This window comes from Podarcis filfolensis (assembly GCF_964270895.1).
Source record: "Podarcis filfolensis genome assembly, chromosome: 17".
NCBI classification, from domain to species: domain Eukaryota; kingdom Metazoa; phylum Chordata; class Lepidosauria; order Squamata; family Lacertidae; genus Podarcis; species Podarcis filfolensis.
This window is the reverse complement of record NC_139621.1, coordinates 12,690,070-12,709,123: the sequence shown is the minus strand read 5'-3', so window position 1 is coordinate 12,709,123 and position 19,054 is coordinate 12,690,070. Positions and strand designations below refer to the sequence as shown.

Here is a 19,054-nt window from a genome sequence, read left to right as displayed (position 1 = left end):
CAACAGGGTGCTCCCCTCACCCGCAGGAGAGGAGGGACCCCAAAAAATGGCATGCAAGGCCTTATAAAGACTTTTGAAATTGCCACCCTGTAGATCAAGACCAACCCCAGAAACATCATACATACAGAAGGGGTGTAACCTAAGACCACCGCTCAGATACATCATACCTACATCACAGAGGTAGGTCTAAAAGGTGGTCTAAAACAGAAATTTGAATGTTGTTTTTCTCTTGTCGTTGTTTATCTCCTGTCTGGCAGGTTACTTGATTGGATTGCCTGGGGAGCCTGGCCCATAGCTGTCAACTTACAGATTTGAAAATAAGGGACCAGCAGCTTTGAAAATAAGGGACCAGCAGCCAAATAAGGGACCTGCAACCTCACCTGTTCCAGGCACTCCTGTCTTCCTGTCCTCCTGCAATCTGGTCAAACTCAGGCTGGGTAGCTTCGAGAACACTGTCCAACCAACTTTGTAACCAGAGGTTCAACTGAATAGAATCTGAATCACATGCACCACAAGGCCTATGCAGCCTCAACTTAAGATGGCTCCCCAGCCTGGCTTTGCACTGCAAAGTTTGCAGCAGCACGTGCAACAAAATGGCGTCCAGCATTCAAAAAACCCCTCAGCTTGCATTAACTAGCCACAAACAAGGCATGCAAGCTCCACCCCCCAGTCGTTCTTAAACTTCTTATTGGGTGAGCAACACAGCCAAGCAACACAGTTGGAGCCTCCCTCCTCCCTGGCCGGCCGGGAGGGAGGGAGAGGAGCTGCTTCCTTTGAAATTTAAGGGACATCATTTAAGGGACATTTAAGGGACATCCATCAATAAGGGACAGCAGCGGGACATGGCGCTGGAATAAGGGACTGTCCCTTCAAATAAGGGACACTTGACAGCTATGGCATGGCCAGTCTTTTGTAATGATAAATACTTAGTTCCTGGGCCATGTCACAGGCTCACACCCTATTCAAACAAAGACATACCCTTAAGACAGGATTTGTGAAGGAAAAGACGATGGGGAGGCTTTTCCATTTTTCTTTGACCTTGCAGAGAAAACATTTGGTCAGTTTGGGAATCAAAGATGGTTCCAGGTCGGTCTTCCTGTGCTGATCTATGTACGCGTTTGGTTGGTACACTTATGAACATTACCATATATCTAAGACCTCAAAATTCCTATCACAGTAGACCCACTGAAATTCATGGATCTCAAGTCCCCACATTCCTTACTTTCCATGCGTCTTCTCTGAGTAGGACTAACTTTGGATACAGCCCGGATCCAATGCAGGCTATTTCAAAATAATGTAGAGGACCAGAAAGAACCCCTCCAAAAGGGCTATGTGAATCCACAACACACGTTTGCCTCTCTGCAAATTGGTGCTTTGTGCTGCTGTCTTTATTGCTGTTCATTATGCAAGATTTGCTTCTCACTCTTGTGCTTTATAATTTATGTGTAAGCTGCCACGAGTTCGATTTCATCACAGCAAGGCAGGCTATCAGTGCCCAAGTCAACGTCTGCAGAAATGGAAGTATGAATGGAATTTCGGCAAAAAAAGAACCAGTTCAGCTTAAGCGTCTCCCCAGCCCAGCCCTTTTTCTTTGGCCGTGCCATGAGCGCAGAGGCATGGCGAATCCGACAGGGAACGTCTCAGAACAATGCTGTGGTCTAGCCTGAAAATCAGATAAGCAGCACAGGGTGTTCAAGCGAAGTCTGAATGATAATGCCAAAAACCTGTCGAAAGTGCAGGCTGACAAACTCCCATGAACACCATGGTGGGAGTTTCGGCTGTTAAAGGGATTTGCAAACAGAGCATAGTTTTCCTGCTGATAATAATGTTGAGAACAGGTTTTATACAGTGCCAGATTTATGTATAAGCTAAACAAGCTCTAGCTTAGGGCCCCACTCTCTTGGGGGCCCCCCCAAAAAATTAAAGGGGGGAAAAACTGGATGTATATTTCCAAAATAAAGGATAAAAAAACAAATAAAATAAAAGCTACATACAGCAGCAGTTTTTTGTGTTGTGTATGGACCTATTAGGTCCATAAATTACCATACAGTTGTATTCATCACACAAAAACAGTGACAATTTGTTGTTGACAAAGGACAGCTGGACATATAAAGAAGAAGAAGAAGAGTTTGGATTTGATATCCCACTTTATCACTACCCGAAGGAGTCTCAAAGCGGCTAACATTCTCCTTTCCCTTCCTCCCCCACAAAAAACACTCTGTGAGGTGAGTGAGAGATGTGTGACTAGCCCAAGGTCACCCAGCAGCTGCATGTGGAGGAGTGGAGATGTGAACCCGATTCCCCAGATTACGAATCTACCACTCTTAACCACTACACCACACTGGCTATAAAGGGCCCCATTACCTTCAGGAGCTGCTGAGGGCCTCATCAAACCTCAATCCGGCCCTGGTTTTATATGCTGGTTTCCCCTTTCAGCAGGAGGCCCTTGTATCTCCTGGGATGCTGCTCTGCTGAGTCTCTTAGTACAAGGAGCCCCCTGTAGACGTGATCTCTGGAGATCTTCCAAGCTCCCACTTTGCTGTGCTGCTTACCTTCATTCTCCTCAATGGTCTTTCTGCTTCCCTTACACTTTTCCTCATGAACATCTCTCTCTTGATGTCTGTTCTCCACTGTTTGACAGTCGCTTGTTCTCTCAGATTCATTGCCCTTTCTTCCTAACGTGGGCTTGAAGTGCCTGCTCGGAGGCCTGCCCTCTCTCTCACGCCCTTCCAGTCCTTCTCCAAACCCCACCCTTTCCCCGAAACCTTGGACTCGACCCCCTTTGTGCCCATGCTCTGATTCCGGAAGCAGCCAGTGTTCTGCGCTACAGATGTTGCTGTCCTGTGCCTACCACCATCCCTGACCATTGGGCTTCCCAGCAGTGGCTAGGAGGTGTGGAGGACTCCCTGGGACAACTGTGCCCCTGAAGGACCAGGTGAGCAGCCTGTGAGTCATTTTGGACTCACAGCTGTCCATGGAGGCCCAGGTCAGTTCTGTGTCCAGGGCAGCTGTCTACCAGCTCCATCTGATACGCAGGCTGAGACCCTCCCTGCCCGCAGACTGTCTGGCCAGAGTGGTGCATGCTCTAGTTATCTCTCTCTTGGACTACTGCCATGCGCTCTACGTGGGGCTGCCTTTGAAGGTGACCCAGAAACTGCAACTAATCCAGAATGTGGCAGCTAGACTGGTGACTGGGAGTGGCTGCCGAGACCACATAACACCGGTCTTGAAAGACCTACATTGGCTCCCAGTATGTTTCCGAGCACAATTCAGTGTTGGTGCTGACCTTTAAAGCCCTAAACAGCCTCGGTCCTGTATACCTGAAGGAGCGTCTCCACCCCCATTGTTCAGCCCGGACACGAGATCCACCACCGAGGGCCTTCTGGCGGTTCCCTCATTGTGAGAAGTGAGGTTACAGGGAACCAGACAGAGGGCCTTCTCGGTGGTGGCGCCTGCCCTGTGGAATGCCCTCCCATCAGATGGCAAGGAGATAAACAACTATCTGACTTTTAGAAGACATCTGAAGGCAGCCTTGTTTAGGGTTTGATCTTAAATGTTTGATCTTTTATTGTGATTTTAATATTCTGTTGAGAGCCTCCCAGAGTGGCTGGGGAAACCCAGCCAGATGGGCGGGGTATAAATAACAAATTATTATTATTATTATTATTATTATTATTATTATTATTATTATTATTTAATTTCATCATCATCATCATTGGAGCTGGAGTCCAGCATCACCTTGAGGATACCAACTGGGCACCCAGGCTCTGCTTCTGTGACTCAGCCTAAGGATTCGAGAAGGAAAGAAGCACAAGGTTCCTCTCTGCCTCTGTCTCTTCTGCTGTTTCCCCCGTGTCAAATTTTAGAGTTGATGGCTGCACACAGAACTATGACAAGCCGCATGTGGGACAGAGACCACAGCTCTGCTTTGCCTGTTTTGCATTTCGCACCGTCAGCCTCCCCCTGGTGGTAGGAAAAAGAGAGCAAAGCTGTATTTTCTAGAGTACAGCTTGGACAACGAATGCAGAAACAAGAAAGTCTCTCGGTGCACACCCTTAGATTAAATGGAGTCATTCTTCCTCCCACACAAATGCACATTTTTGGAGCCAAGTGTGAGGAAACTTTGGCCCTCCAAATGTTGCTGAGCTTCAGCTATTCTCAACCCCAGGAAGTCCGGCCAAAGGGCAGGGATTAGGGAACTCGAGGCAGGAAACCTGGTGCCTCCGGATTCTATCCTCAAAACAACCGTGCAAGGTAGGTCAGGCTGAGGGAGGATTTGAATCTTGGTCTCCCCCAAACTTTGGCCTGCACCCAGATCACTACCCCACAGGGTCCCTTGGAACGACAGTGCTATGTCACTGTTTTCATATTGTTTACAAACCCCGAAACACCCCAGAATGTTTGGAACTGCTGAAATGAAGAGCTTTATCTTTGCTGGAATCAAAAGGGACCAGTGTGTGATCTAGCAACTCAAAGCACGCAAGAAAATTAGAGAATTCTTCCTGGCATTTTCAGCTGCATAGAAGTTAGAACTTTCTCAATTCTGACATTTTAAATCTTCAGTTTTTATTTATTTGGCTTTTTTTACACCTTCAGATCTACCTGACATTTTCAAATATCCCTCTTTTAAAATGGAGGAATCTGCTCTGTGGGAACACGCACTGACATTTGCAGTTCAGTTTATCGTCCTCTTGCACTGATATAAGCTAATCCTGTTTCTCAGCTGAGTGGCAGTAGGGGGATATCCCATTTGCCCCAAGCCTTAACTCAGAGAAAGCAATGTATATATTTTTCCCCTGGCTTCTTTAGCACCTGCTCACAAGTGTTTGCTGGCTCTGTGTCCTGATTGGTGGACCTTGTATTTGCCATCACCATGTAGATAACAAGCCTTCATGCAGAGAATGATGGATTGTCTGGCTCCCTGGCGGAGCTCATTTAAAACTCTTCAGGGCAAAGACAAGTGTGTTGGGCATTGGTCTATTGCCTTATGCAACACTTAACAGAGAAGTTGCCACTTTCCAGAGGAACTCCTTGTCTTTAGATAGTGAGTAACAGGCAGGACGCAGGTGGTGCTGTGGGTTAAACCACAGAGCCTAGGACTTGCTGATCTGAAGGTTGGTGGTTCGAATCCCCGTGACGGGGTGAGCTCCCGTTGCTCGGTCCCAACTCCTGCCAACCTAGCAGTTTGAAAGCACATCAAAGTGCAAGTAGATAAATAGGTACCGCTCTGGCGGGAAGGTAAACGGCGTTTCCGTGCACTGCTCTGGTTCACCAGAAGCGGCTTAGTCATGCTGGCCACATGACCTGGAAGCTGTACGCCAGCTCCCTCGGCCAGTAAAGCGAGATGAGCGTTGCCACCCCAGAGTCGGCCACGACTGGACCTAATGGTCAGGGGTCCCTTTACCTTTTTAACAGGCAGAGCTTTCCCATCCCTGCATTGCCACACTCAAAAGAGCTTTGTTTGTTGTCTTTCTCCTTGCTGGGCAGCAGCTAAAAGCACAAAAACTTTGCTGGGAAGAGGCAGTCATGAGGGACAAGTGAATCTGTCAGTTCAGGCTTCTCTCGGCTTCTTCATTTTCCTAGCCTTCAATTCAATTCATCACATTTCCACATCAGTTTGCAATATTATTTTTAAATTCAAATCAAATATCTTTATTGCGGTCCATAGACCCACAAAACAATTTCGAAACAAAATACAGTTAAAACAACCAAACAACAGGCAAAAGAGAGTGAGGTAGTCATTTTGTTATGTCTAGAGTGTGATGGTCTGTTTCTTGCGACCTCCGAAATAAACTTTGCCATAGTCAGTGTAATATCATTTGACCTATCCTCCAGAAGGTATTTACCAATATTTGAGGCTTCAGATTTTCCCAGCAAGTTTGCTGGTAAGGCCATGAAACATCAGTTAAAAACATCAGCCACAGCAACTAAATCATTCAGCCTGGCAGCGTAGCAAGAAAACAAACAGAATAATTCAGCACCAGATAAAATAGCAAGATAATAAAACTGATAAATAAAGGTGAGGGACACCCCATCTTACTCCCCAAAGCCTGCAGTTGAGCCTAGGATCTTAGGTCATTCCCACTATGCGTTTGAAGCTCATCACTTCCCCCAAAGAATCTTGGGAACTGTAGTTTTCCCCTTGCAGAGCTACAATTTCCAGCTGCCTTAACAAACTGTTTTCCAGGAATCTTTGGAGGGAACGAGTGTGCTTTCCATGTATGCTGTGAATGTGCCCTTTGAATCACGGAAGATTCACTCTCTTTGGTGCAAATCTAACAGGCCAGCTTTCAGTGTGACCCAAGAGATCAAATCAACACATTCATTTTATAGGCTTGTGTCCAGCCTGGAGGAAAACTGCCCTCCCCAAAGCAAATGTAAGAAAGCATATTTATCCCAGAAGGGGTTTGTGTGACGTTTGAAAGAGAGGGGAAATAGCAGGGAGCATCACGGCGCATGAAACGAGCAATGGGAGAACTGCCCTCAGCTCAGCTGAGCTTTCATTGCAAGCCTTTTTGGGGGTTGGGGGAAGAAACCTAAACTGTCAAATAATTCCTTCCCTCCTCATCCTCTTGACACTTCTGGTTCTTTTTTTAAAAAAATAATTTTTATTAACTGGCCAATCACATCAAATTAAATCACATCACATAAATTCCAAATTACAAAGCCAAATTTTTAAATTTTGTTGGGGGAACCCATACTTCAAGATCCAAAGGGGGATTCAGATCATCTTCTTATTACTGCGTTAATGTCCAAATCAGTCCCAATCAGCCCAAACAAAATTCATAATTCTATCCAGTCTTATCTTGGTGTTTCCACATCATATCTTGTTCATATAATTTCTATTTTTCCTTTACGATCTCTTCTGTTAGTCTCCTTAAACCGATAAGCAAAATAATAATCCTGTGTGGATTTCCCGTTCCTCCACTAAGTCCAGATGGTTTCCATATATCTCCTTCGTAGATAACATCGCTCTTTCCATCATAAATTTGGCATTTGTCGCTCTTAAGTCCCACCGAGAAGTTGATCCACGATATGTAAACAACTCTATTTCTCTCTTTCTCCTCCCAGACCCAAGAGCTCCAACAATGCCTCCCAAAATGGCGACGGCATTTTTAACTGCGTCATTCCAAAACTCTTAGCTTTCCAGCTTCATCTTGAAACATTGCTTTGGTTCGAAAGTTTATCTCCACACAGCCTTAAATCCACAGCTTAAGTCCTTAGTTTCTGACTCATTAGGGGAGGGGATTCTTGTTAAATCACATAAGAAAAAGGAAGGCAGGTTTTTTCCCCCCTCCCCCCTCAGTCATACCGTATCTTGACGTATCTTCTCATATTTTATTCTTGTCTTGTTATCAGAGATCTCTTCTGTCAGCAGTCTTTACTCCCCTTTTTCCTTGAAGCATGTGCAATTTATCTCGTCCAAATTGTTTCTTTTGAAGATGCTTGCAACTAGCGGCGCGAATCAGGGACGGCGTCCAGGAGTGCCGGAATCCCACAGGAAGGCTTTGTGCCTAGTGCCCCCACCCCCACAAATTCGGGGGTGGTATAGGGCACAGCAGGCAAGGGCCATCCCCCCCCACAATCCTGGGGGGTTAAGGAGGCTAATTACCCCCATCATAGCCTCCAAATTACCTCGTGTGGGTCGGAGAGATGTTATTGTCAGCCATCTTCCAATGCGCCACCTAGTGGCCCCCCTTGACACTTCTGGTTCTGTCCACATGGATCTTATGGGATTTCTTCTTTCCATTCCCCCACATCTTGCTGATAGATGGGGCTTCCAGAGGTCCGAGGGGCTGATCAAAGCTGCTTAGCAGTGCTTTAGTTTCTGATGCCCCATAACTATTCACTAGGCCAGTGCGCAGCTTCTTGAATTATTTCCATTACCAAATCACGGTTGCTTTATTTGAATAACGCTTCCCTATGTATACTACCCACAACAAAGCCAAGGGGGCAGGAAAACATCACCCATAAATCTCCCCACAATGCATTGCTATCTAGAGCATCTCTCTGGGGCAAAGAGCCACATGGAAATTCAATGCCTCCCCACCCAGCCCCACTGCAAAAACCAAACAAACACACCCAGGAGCCTTTTAAAATCTGAGCAGGGCAACAAAAACCATGCAGACTCTTTGCGATGAACAATTCAACAAGAACTGCCCCAAACAGAGAGAAGATAGCCACCAAACAAAAGGGCACTTGCATGATCAAATATTACAGAGTTCCAGGTTGTTTGTTCATGGCAAGCATTTGGGGAATTGTGCCAGTAAATATTTGACATTCAGTCCAACCCACATCTGATTTAAGCTGCCAGGGAGCCCAGTCTCCACAAAGCAGCTGTGTCAGAGTGAGGGGGGAGCAGGAGAAAAGCCTGCCATCCACACTAAGTCCTCGTGCACAAATATAGTTTTCCATCAAAAGCAATGGGGTGGGAGAAAATTCCCTTCCAGCTTACCGTATTTTTTGCTCTATAAGACTCACTTTTTCCCTCCTAAAAAGTAAGGGGAAATGTGTGTGCGTCTTATGGAGCGAATGCAGGCTGCGCAGCTATCCCAGAAGCCAGAACAGCAAGAGGGATTGCTGCTTTCACTGTGCAGCGATCCCTCTTGCTGTTCTGGCTTCTGAGATTCAGAATATTTTTTTTCTTGTTTTCCTCCTCCAAAAACTAAGTGCGTCTTGTGGTCTGGTGCGTCTTACAGAGCAAAAAATACAGTAATGCTATGACACACTCTGCTACTGCAAGCAGCATATCTTCAATAGAATATGGCATACAAGTTTTGACACAGAATTCCCCCTGAGCCAGAGCTCAGCAGAACAGACTCATGTCACTAGTACCAGGACTTTCGCTAACCGAGATCTCCACCGAAATGGATCCCCAGAGGCAACACTGCCAGGGCTTCTCACCTGAGACTTTGGAGAGGCTCTGCTAGTTAGTGTAGAGCAACCTTTCCCAATCATAAATTCACTTCTCCACATTGCCACATCAGTTTGCAAAAATAATAATCAAAAAATCAAAAAAATCAAATCCTCGTGAAAATTCTTCATGCAAATTTCTCCTTCTATAACGCAACGTTGTCTGCAATTTTGCTTAATGCACATGTTTGCAAAGCAATTTCTTTTTTTTAAAAAAAATATTTATTAAATTTATATACCGCCCTTCATCAAAAGATTTCAGGGCAGTTCACAGAATAGAATACAGGGTAAAAATAATGCATTTTTGTATTTACTCTCACTAATATATGGATTTTTATGCACAATCTGCCCCAGCGTATGGAATTTTGTGAGATTCCTTGGGTAGAACACTGCATTGCAGATTTCAAAAAATGTCTGCTCATGTAACTGCTTCAGAACGTGAAAATCTGGCAAGCTCACCTGTAAATGAAACCCAAATTACCGTATTTTTTGCTCTATAAGACTCACTTTTTCCCTCCTAAAAAGTAAGGGGGGATGTGTGTGCGTCTTATGGAGTGAATGCAGGCTGCGCAGCTATCCCAGAAGCCAGAAGAGCAAGAGGGATTGCTGCTTTCACTGCGCAGTGATCCCTCTTGCTGTTCTGGCTTCTGAGATTCAGAATTTTTTTTTTCTTGTTTTCCTCCTCCAAAAACTAGGTGCATCTTGTGGTCTGGTGCGTCTTATAGAGCAAAAAATATGATAAATCCCCACCCCCTAGCTGCCATATACTGAGTCAGGCTGTTGGTTCATTGAGCTCCATACTTCCAGCTCTGGCTGACAGCATCTCTCCAGGGTTTCAAGCAAGAGTCTTTTCCCAACCGGATCAGGAGATGCCAGGAATTGACCCTGGGACCTTGTGCGTTCAGAGTGTGTTCTCTGTCCACTGAGTTCTGGCCCTTCCCTTGTGCACGATGCTCGCCTGCCACTTCGGATGCTTCACCTTGAGGTGTTTTCTCCAGGTGGGCAAGTTCATCTTTAAGCTCCGTTAGGTACACACAAGGGGCTGGATGATAATCAGAGCACTCTCTCCTCAGCCCACAAACAGACACACACCCTGGAAATTCAGAAGCAAGTTAATCCAAATTCCAAGAAGCGGAATTGTAATCCTTTATAATTAAGCAAGGATGCATATAATGACATGCTTTGCATAATTTATTCACCCTTTTGCAAGTCAAAGCCGTGAGAAAAGAGCTACCTTTCTGCAGCTCCACCTGATGAATCTGACACTGGAAATTCTGGATCGTCGGCCTCTGGCCTCTGAGATTTGACCAGGCGTTGTCAAATCGCTGTCAACTTCAAGTCTTTTCTTCATAGCCTTGACGTCTAAAAACCTGATCTAAAAACAAAAGAATGAAAGCTGGCATTTTGCAGTTGCCGAGTTCTGCAGTCAATGTCAATTTATGCGCAGCAATGCTTGCTACCCTTGTTTTACATAATATTTGACATTAACACTTGCATTGACTCTCAGGAATCCCAGCAAATTTAAGTGTTGGTTTTTCTGCCTGTAAAATGGGCTGTAAACATAAGGAACAGCTCTAAGAGCAGTTGATATACAGAAAAAGAAGAAGAAGAAGAAGAAGAAGAAGAAGAAGAAGAAGAAGAAGAAGAAGAAGAAGACAAGAAATCGGGGATGAGATGAAAGTCTCTTGGATAATTCCAAAAAATATCCATTGTTGCTCCTTCATAGGAAAGTCTTTTCTGAGTATGTGCTGAGGTGACACAAATAGAAGCCCTTTGATTTTATTTTTATTAGCAGTAATGACTCTGCTACACTTATTATTATTTTTCGACTGATTATCCACAGATTTCTGGATCCATAATCATTCACGTCACAGATAGAGGGAGCGGAGGCTGAAACAGGATAATAGCCTTTAAATCCCCTTCTCTAAGCACTCAGATCTTCCCTGTCAGCAAGATTAAAGCGGTCAACAGCAGTCCCCATGTGCCTGGATCCCACACTGAGTTTTTGCAACAACTGGAGCTGCTGGTCGGTCGGAAAAGAAACGTAAAACGGCTCCGGCGGCAGATGCTCCGGGCAGGAAGGAGAAGGCAACCAGAAGAAGCTTCGCACCCACCACCGAACGCTAAGGGGAAGCATGTGGAACCTTAAGCAAAGAAAGCAGCCTCTGATCTCGGACTATAAAACTGAATCTCGCCCGGGGGCCACCTGGGATGCAACTGTGGGAAGCAACGAAACTGGGGGGACTGGGGGCTTTGGTGCTTCTGACTGGGGATCCCCATTGCAGCTGGCCCAGGAAGTTGAGAGCAGCTACTCCTGCTTGGAGGACGAGGAGGAAGAGGGCGAGGAAGAGGAGAAGGGGCTCCCCTCGATGTTTCCCTTCAGCCCAGCCTTCCCAGCTGGAGCCACCACGTCGTCCTCCGTCCTCAACATCAACGTGGGCGGGCAAAGCTACCGCCTAACGTACCAGGCAGTGGCCATCTACCCCACCACCCGCCTGGGCCGCTTGGCCACTTCCACCGACCGCTGGCGCCAGCTGGGCCTCTGCGATGACTACGCGGCTCAGGGAGACGAGTACTTCTTTGACCGGGACCCGGCCGTCTTCCAGCTGGTCTACAACTTCTACGCCTCCGGGGTGCTGCGGGTGCGGGACGAGCTGTGTCCCTGCAGCTTCCTGGAGGAGCTGAGCTACTGGGGGGTCCGCCTCAAGTACACGCCCCGCTGCTGCCGCATCTGCTTCGAGGAGAGGCGGGACGAGCTGAACGAGCAGCTCAAGGTGCAGCGGGAGCTGCGGGCCCAGGCGGCCGTGCAGGAAAGTGAGCACCTCTTCCGGCACATGCGCTATGCCGAGCATCGCTGGCGCCTGTGGAACCTCATGGAGAAGCCCTTCTCCTCCACCACGGCCAAAGCCATGGGGGTGGCCTCCAGCTTCTTCGTGCTCATCTCAGTGGTGGCGCTGGCTCTCAACACGGTGGAGGAGATGCAGCACAGAGACAAGGCCACCCAGGAGAGGAGGCCCTTGCTGGAGCACGTGGAGACCTTCTGCATCGCCTTCTTCACCCTGGAGTACGTACTGCGGCTGGTCTCCACCCCGGACATCCGCTGCTTCGTCAGCAGTGCCCTCAATGCCGTGGACCTCATCGCCATCCTGCCCCTGTACCTCCAGCTCCTCCTGGAGCGCTTCGTGGACGAGGACCAGCCTCGGGGGCAAGGCTCCCAGCACGAAAATGACATAGAGAAAGTGGGGCGGGTGGGGAAGGTGGGACAGGTCTTGCGCATCATGCGCCTCATGCGCATTTTCCGTATCCTGAAGCTGGCCCGCCATTCGACGGGCCTGCGCGCATTCGGCTTCACGCTGCGCCAGTGCTACCAGGAGGTGGGCTGCCTCCTGCTCTTCATTGCGCTGGGGATCTTTGCCTTCTCCGCCATGGTCTACACCGTGGAACACGATGTCTCCAGCACAAACTTCACCAGCATCCCCCATGCCTGGTGGTGGGCTGCCGTAAGTACCTCCCTGGCAATGTGATGCTCGTTCCCCCCCCCCCTCGCTTGCAAGCGTGCCTGTTTTGGAAGCGGCCGGGTCCCCCCCCCCCACTATGCCTGGCTTTCCAAACATCTGTTCAGAGTGTTGACTTTACAGAATATGCATGCATGCACACACACCCATCAGCTGGATGCTTTCCTATAGTAGATCAGGCTAAAATCAGTGCAGCTAAGCTTGAACCAGAGAGCTCTTTGCGGCTGTGCCACAAACTTTGTGCTGCTTCTCGCTGAGAAAGGGGAAGAAGGAAACGAGAAGGGCAAGCACATGTCTGCCTGGCCTTAACTTTGCCGTGACTTATCTGTGCCTACTTGACAGCTTGCTGCTGGTATTTTTGTAGCAGATACATAAGGGAGGCTGCGGGGGTGGTTTCACATTCCTTCCAAAGTGAGTTTACAAAAGCAGCTCTGCTCAGTGGTTTAGCAATGCAATCAAAAGGGGGCACATATTAGCAGTTAAAAAGATGAGGCTGGGAATCTGGGGAAAAGGTGAGGCTGGGAATCTGTCCCTACAGAAGTTTTGTTTCGTTTCCAAATGTGCCTGTGGATGAACAATTTCGAGATAGGAAAATAAGAGCAGCTGACCGTCACAAGGCTTTCCAGACAGCTGGTGATCGCAGCTACAACACAGCCCAAAATGATTTTTTTAAAAATTGCATTTGCACTGAGCCAGCCGCAGACAAAAATAACAAAACGGGAAGACCCTCTGGCTCAGTTGCTTGTAATGCAATACGGAGCTTATAATTTATAGGTTGAAATGCATCCTAAGCCACCAGGGATGGGGAAATGGACATTCCTTCTAGCGCAGCTGGAGGAATCAGGAGGTCTTAGTAGCCCAAGGACAGAGGCTCATCCTGCAAATAGTTCAGCAATAAGAGCACAGGAACAAAGCCTTCCATTGACTGGGACATCGAGCTCAGGGTTGACTACACTGGCGGGTAGCTAGTGCCAAGCTGCATACAGAGCTCTACCCCCTGAGTTTTCGGATTTTCCATATTGCTTTGGGGTCCAAAGTCTTTGCTGAGTCACCAGCACTAATCAAATGTGAAGGCAACAAGGCGATCACTTCACTAAAACAAAAAAAACCCTGTTCCTTGTGTCTGTGTCCACATTCTTCCCATGGGAACTTCCCTGCATATGGCAAAATGCTGGCACGTGTGAAAGATGGTGCATGGGATTCGTATAGTTTTCAGCAGCACAAACATCTCCTGCGATCAAATTCATCTTGTGTGACGTGACCTTGATTGACCCCTTTGGATAGGTAAATAAATCCAAGTTTGGAGCAGGTTCAGGGGGTGTTAACTTTGGACAGCAGATTGTGTAAACAGACTTGTGAGCAGAAACTAGAAGTGCTACAGAAACAAGAGAAGCTATAGAATATAAATTTCATCCTGCCAATTTATGAAAGCATGTTAGAGCTTAGCTGGAAAGCTCTTCTGATAACCCTTCCCCTTTGAGGCTAATATATATGGTGTGTGGGGATAGATAGATGATAGATAGATAGATAGATGATAGATGATAGATGATAGATGATAGATGATAGATGATAGATGATAGATGATAGATGATAGATAGATAGATATAGATAGATAGATAGATGATAGATATATAGATGATAGATAGATAGATGATAGATGATAGATGATAGATAGATATAGATAGATGAGAGAGAGAGAGAGAGATGAAAGAAGAAGAAGAGGAGGAGGAGGAGGAGGAGGAGTCTGGATTTGATATCCCGCTTTATCACTACCCTAAGGAGTCTCAAAGCGGCTAACATTCTCCTTTCCCTTCCTCCCCCACAACAAACACTCTGTGAGGTGAGTGGGGCTGAGAGACTTCAAAGAAGTGTGACTAGCCCAAGGTCACCCAACAGCTGCATGTGGAGGAGCGGAGACGCGAACCCGGTTCCCCAGATTACGAGTCTACCGCTCTTAACCACTACACCACACTAGATAGATGAGAGATAGATATAGATGATAGATATAGATGATAGATAGATGGTAGATAGATGATGATAGATAGATGAGAGAGAGTGTGTGATTATGAAAATGGTCAACCATTAGCTGCTAAGTATTTTCATTTTAGGCAATTGTGATTAATCTAGAAAGAAGTATATTGTTTCCACAAATGAACCCTCAAGTCCTGCAACATCGGGAGGGCCACTGTTCTAAAGGGAGTGGCCTGCTTGGAGGTCAAAGGTTTCCCACCCCTGGCTTAGCAGGTATTGTTCTGGGAAGAAAAATGACAATCACACGGTAACTTGCAACCACCGCATACATTGAAAGCACTCTTGCACCACTTTAACAGTCAAGGCTTCCCCCAAAGAATCAGGGGAGCTGAGAGCTGGCAGGAGATGCCCTCTTAGAACTGTGATTCCAGCACCTATAACTGTTCCCGGGGTTCTTTGTGGGGAGGCAGCACTCTGAAAGTGGTAGAAGTGTTTCAAATGAATGTTGTGGGTGTGACCAATGAACACCAGCAATGGGAACAGCTCCAGCATGAGGCTGCAGGCAGAGCTTTTCCTCTAGGAAAAAAAGGGCCGGCGTTGCATGTCCTAGAGAAGCCCCAGAAAAAAGCACTGGTTGTGGGAATGTCTATCTAAACCCATCTTCTCATCCTGGTGGTTGGTCTGGGCTGGTGGCTGGTGACATAACGAACCCTCCCAAACTCCAAATCCCACTCTCCTCCGTCTTCCCCATGCTCCAACAGTGGAGCAGATGCCCCTACCCCATGCTTGAATCCTGCACAGCTGCAGACACCTGTAGACCACAGCAGCACCTAGTTCTCTGTGTGTATTTTTCACCTGGCCCAGTCAAGGTGAGGAGGACCAAAGCAGGTGCCAAAAGCCGGGAGACAAGCTGGAAAAAGAGGGCAGTGCCCAAGTGGGGGGAAGTGGCTGGGGAGGGAGGCACCAACTTGCAGAAAATATTGGGGTCCAACCCCCAAAAATATTTTATTGGGGGCAAAGGGACCAGGGCCCCACAGAGTTGATGCCTATCCTTCATCCGATCCTCATCCCACCAAGGCATAAAGAAACACACGTGAAAAATTCCCCACCAGGACTCCTGGCTCTCTCATCTGGCTGTTTATTTTCGGAGATCTCCCTCCTGCATTAACATTCAATTCCAGTGAGTTAATTTCCATCAGGCCACAAAACTAATCCCTTTTAGACCATCAAATGCGCCAGGTGCATCCGACAATAAGCTCGCTTGCTGCAGGCTCAGGGAGGGAGCAGGACGTTTCACTCATCTGAAACATCAGGCTCCTTTTTTCTTTGGGGGGAAAGAGGAAAATGCCCTCCTCAGTGCATGGCTGCCTTTCCAGTGAATATTGCACTGGATGCTGCCAGACAGAAGCCAAGGCACTAAAAAGGGAAGGAGAGCCCAATGCACATTCCGTCTGGAGCCATTTCTTTCACTGTTTTCTCAACATCCCTATAATACCTTGGCATGGGCTACAATAACGATTGCAGGATAAGGTCAGCAGAAAGACAAATGCAAAGTGAGACGCCATTCTTCGGACAAAACAGGTCGGTGCCGGGTTCCCAACCCTCGACTCTTCCACCACCATCCACCCATCTCTGCTTTCCCCCATCTCTTGCAGCTTTAAGGGTCCCTGAAAACAGGGGGGGGAAATTCAGCTCCTTGTTTCGTTCTGGCCTCCTCTTCCCTCACCAACCCCCTGTCCACCCTGCAAACATTCCTTCTCCAAGTTGCAGGAGTATCAACAGGAGAAGCCGCCTTCCTGGCAAGCGTTCCTGAAGATAGGTAGAGCAGAGGGGGAGAGGCCAACGCGTACTTAGGGAGACAGCAGAACCAAGAACCTTGACAGCCTGGATACGGTGACTGGGAGTGGCCACCGGGACCACATAACACCAGTCCTGAGAGATCTGCATTGGCTCCCAGTACGTTTTCAAGCACAATTCAAAGTGTTGGTGCTGATCTTTAAAGCCCTAAACGGCCTCAGTCCAGTATATCTGAAGGAGCGTCTCCACCCCCATCGTTCAGCCCGGACACGAGATCCAGCGCTGAGGGCCTTCTGGTGGTTCCCTCATTGCGAGAAGTGAGGTTACAGGGAACCAGGCAGAGGGCCTTCTCGGTAGTGGCGCCCACCCTGTGGAACACCCTCCCTTCAGATGTGAAGGAAATAAGCAGCTATCTTCTCTTTAAAAGACATCTGAAGGCAGCTCTGTTTAGGGAAGTTTTTAATATTTAATGCTGTATTGTTTTTAACACTTGATTGGGAGCCGCCCAGAGTGGCTGGGGAAACCCAGCCAGAATGGCGGGGTATAAATAATAAATTATTATTATTATATTACGGGAAGGAGGCGCTGCTGCCCTGTCATTTTTCATGAATGAGAGACCTGGGAGAAACAAAAGGTGACCGCCTTGTTGTTTATTACATTCCTATGTGAATTGCCCTGTGGCCTTTTTGGCAAAAGGTGGCAAATAAATGTCTTAAAACAAATGACTCATAAAATAAATGAAGCTCCACCATAATTCTGAAACAGGCAGATGGAGCAACATTGACTTCAATGGCAGCATGGAATTGGTTGCAGTTTTCAACCAGTATAGACCAAGGTAAAGGTAAAGGGACCCCTGACCATTAGGTCCAGTTGTGACCGACTCTGGGGTTGCGGCGCTCATCTCGCTTTATCAGCCAAGGGAGCCGGCGTACAGCTTCTGGGTCATGTTGCCAGCATGACTAAGCCACTTCTGGCGAACCAGAGCAGTGCACAGAAATGCCGTTTACCTTCCCGCCAGAGCGGTACCTATTTATCTACTTGCAGGGGAGCAGGGACCGGGCAATGGGAGCTCACCCCGTCACGGAGATTCGAACCGCCAACCTTCTGATCGGAAGTTCTAGGCTCTGTGGTTTAACCCACAGCGCCACCCACGTCCCAGGTGACCAAGGTACGGTGGCCCAAACCTAAACAAGAGATCTTGAAAAGGACACTCAGGAAAGACATTCCTAGAACCACAGATGGGTAGAGAAGGGAAATAAATGGTCTGAGGGACCTGCTCCTGTCACCCCCAGCCCAGTCCACCACTGCCTGCTGCCACTGCCTGCTTCCCAGAAAACCAAGGTGTCAAATCAGCAGCTGACAAGGAGAGATGGGGGGGTGGGAATTGGATTCAGTTCACATTTAAAGGTGAACTCACCAAATGAAAACACAGCTATCCTTCGACATTTGCATTGATTTGAATTTTGCAATCAATGCAAATGTCGAAGGATAGCTGTGTTTTCATTTGGTGAGTTCACCTTTAAATGTGAACTGAATCCAATTCCCACCCCCCCATCTCTCCTTGTCAGCTGCTGATTTGACACCTTGGTTTTCTGGTTCCCTGTAACCTCCAGCCAAGTAATTTGTGAAAATGGCATACAAAATATTAGTGAAAATGGCTTTGCAAAAAGCAAATGAAGATTAGGCAAGTTTGTATATGAAATGGTATCACACGAGAAAATTGCAGGGAAATGCTGGTGAATTTTCATGAGGATTTTGTTTGTTTGTTTGGAAAATTCACAAACTGATGTATAACTATAGAGAACTGAATTTAGGATTGGGGAAATGAGAAAGTGACATTGACGTGCTTGGCCATCTTTACTGAGGACACTGCTGTGGCTCAGAAGTTGCTCAAACACACCATCATTCATAGAAAGAAATCATTGTCACATAAGGGAGGGAAAGGCAGCTAAATGGTGTGCAGTTTATGCATGCATGAGTTCACTGTGTTGGGAAGAAGTGGCAGTTTGAGAATCCCCCCCCCCCATGGGCACAAACGCCATCTCTGGTCTTCAGGGATGGGAAGAGCAGAGGCAGATTCTCATATCTATTGCAGAGGAATCTCTCTTTCCTGCCCAACATTGCAATGGGGAGGAAAAAATACCGCCTCTGTCCTTCAGAGACCAGTCTCTAAATGACCCCTCTGTCCTCAGCATAGAAAGGTGGCTTGGATGTTCTGAGTAACTGCCTTGTTTTGTGTTTGCTTTTCAAGGTAAGCATTTCTACGGTTGGATATGGAGACATGTGTCCGGAAACCCACCTCGGACGGCTCTTCGCTTTCCTCTGCATCGCTTTCGGGATCATTCTGAACGGAATGCCCATCTCCGTCCTGTACAACAAATTCTCAGACTATTACATCAAGCTGAAAGCGTACGAATACACAGCCATACGCAAAGACAGGGGCAAAGTGGATTTTGCACGGCGAGCCATGAAGAAAATGTCTGAGTGCTGTGGAAACAGGCCAAACCGATTACCAAGACACAGATACAATTAATACCTTGGACGGAAAAGAGGGATTGGTAGTTGAGAGGCCAACAGATTCCCTCAGGTTTGTCCACAAGTTAACTGGGAGGAAAAGACTGACTGGGGTATAACTTTCTCTTTTTAAAAAAAGATGCAAATGAAGATAATCCTTCTTAATATTTTGTCTGATAAATGTTACAGCTGGTGTCCAAGCAGCCTCTGGAATCCATTGTATTGTGATCCAGTGAGTGATTCCAAATAAGGATCCGCTTGAGGAAATGAGAAGGAATGCAGTCTTGTTTCTTTGATCTACAAATGCTGTACCACCACTTAGGCTAAGCACCATTACTAGGAAG

At 47.2% G+C, this 19,054-nt stretch overlaps 1 protein-coding gene and 1 long non-coding RNA gene across 3 annotated transcripts; one reads left to right on the top strand and one right to left on the bottom strand.

The window, feature by feature from the left end:
- Positions 1–1,068: 1,068 nt before the first annotated feature.
- Positions 1,069–13,374, bottom strand: LOC310753054. 2 transcript variants are annotated; one of them, XR_014543123.1, is made up of 3 exons: positions 12,575–13,374; positions 10,148–10,288; positions 1,069–1,507 (listed from the first exon to the last, which is right to left on the bottom strand). It is a non-coding gene; the product is annotated as an uncharacterized lncRNA (long non-coding RNA). The 2 variants fall into 2 exon arrangements; XR_014543124.1 differs by lacking the exon at positions 1,069–1,507 and having other exon boundaries at positions 10,087–10,288.
- KCNV2 (potassium voltage-gated channel modifier subfamily V member 2) lies at positions 10,284–19,022 on the top strand. Its single transcript, XM_083593516.1, has 2 exons — positions 10,284–12,413; positions 18,448–19,022. The coding sequence occupies exons 1-2, from the start codon at positions 11,049–11,051 to the stop codon at positions 18,727–18,729; spliced, it is 1,647 nt and encodes a 548-aa protein (XP_083449642.1). The 5' UTR covers positions 10,284–11,048; the 3' UTR covers positions 18,730–19,022.
- Positions 19,023–19,054: the final 32 nt, after the last annotated feature.

What these genes read in the sequence shown, in the direction of transcription:
- KCNV2 (XM_083593516.1), top strand. Translation starts at nt 11,049, where the DNA reads ATGTGGAACCTTAAGCAAAGAAAGCAGCCTCTGATCTCGGACTATAAA. An exon ending in ATGCCTGGTGGTGGGCTGCC is followed by an intron (nt 12,414 to 18,447) that starts GTAAGTACCTCC and finishes TTGCTTTTCAAG; the next exon opens with GTAAGCATTTCTACGGTTGG.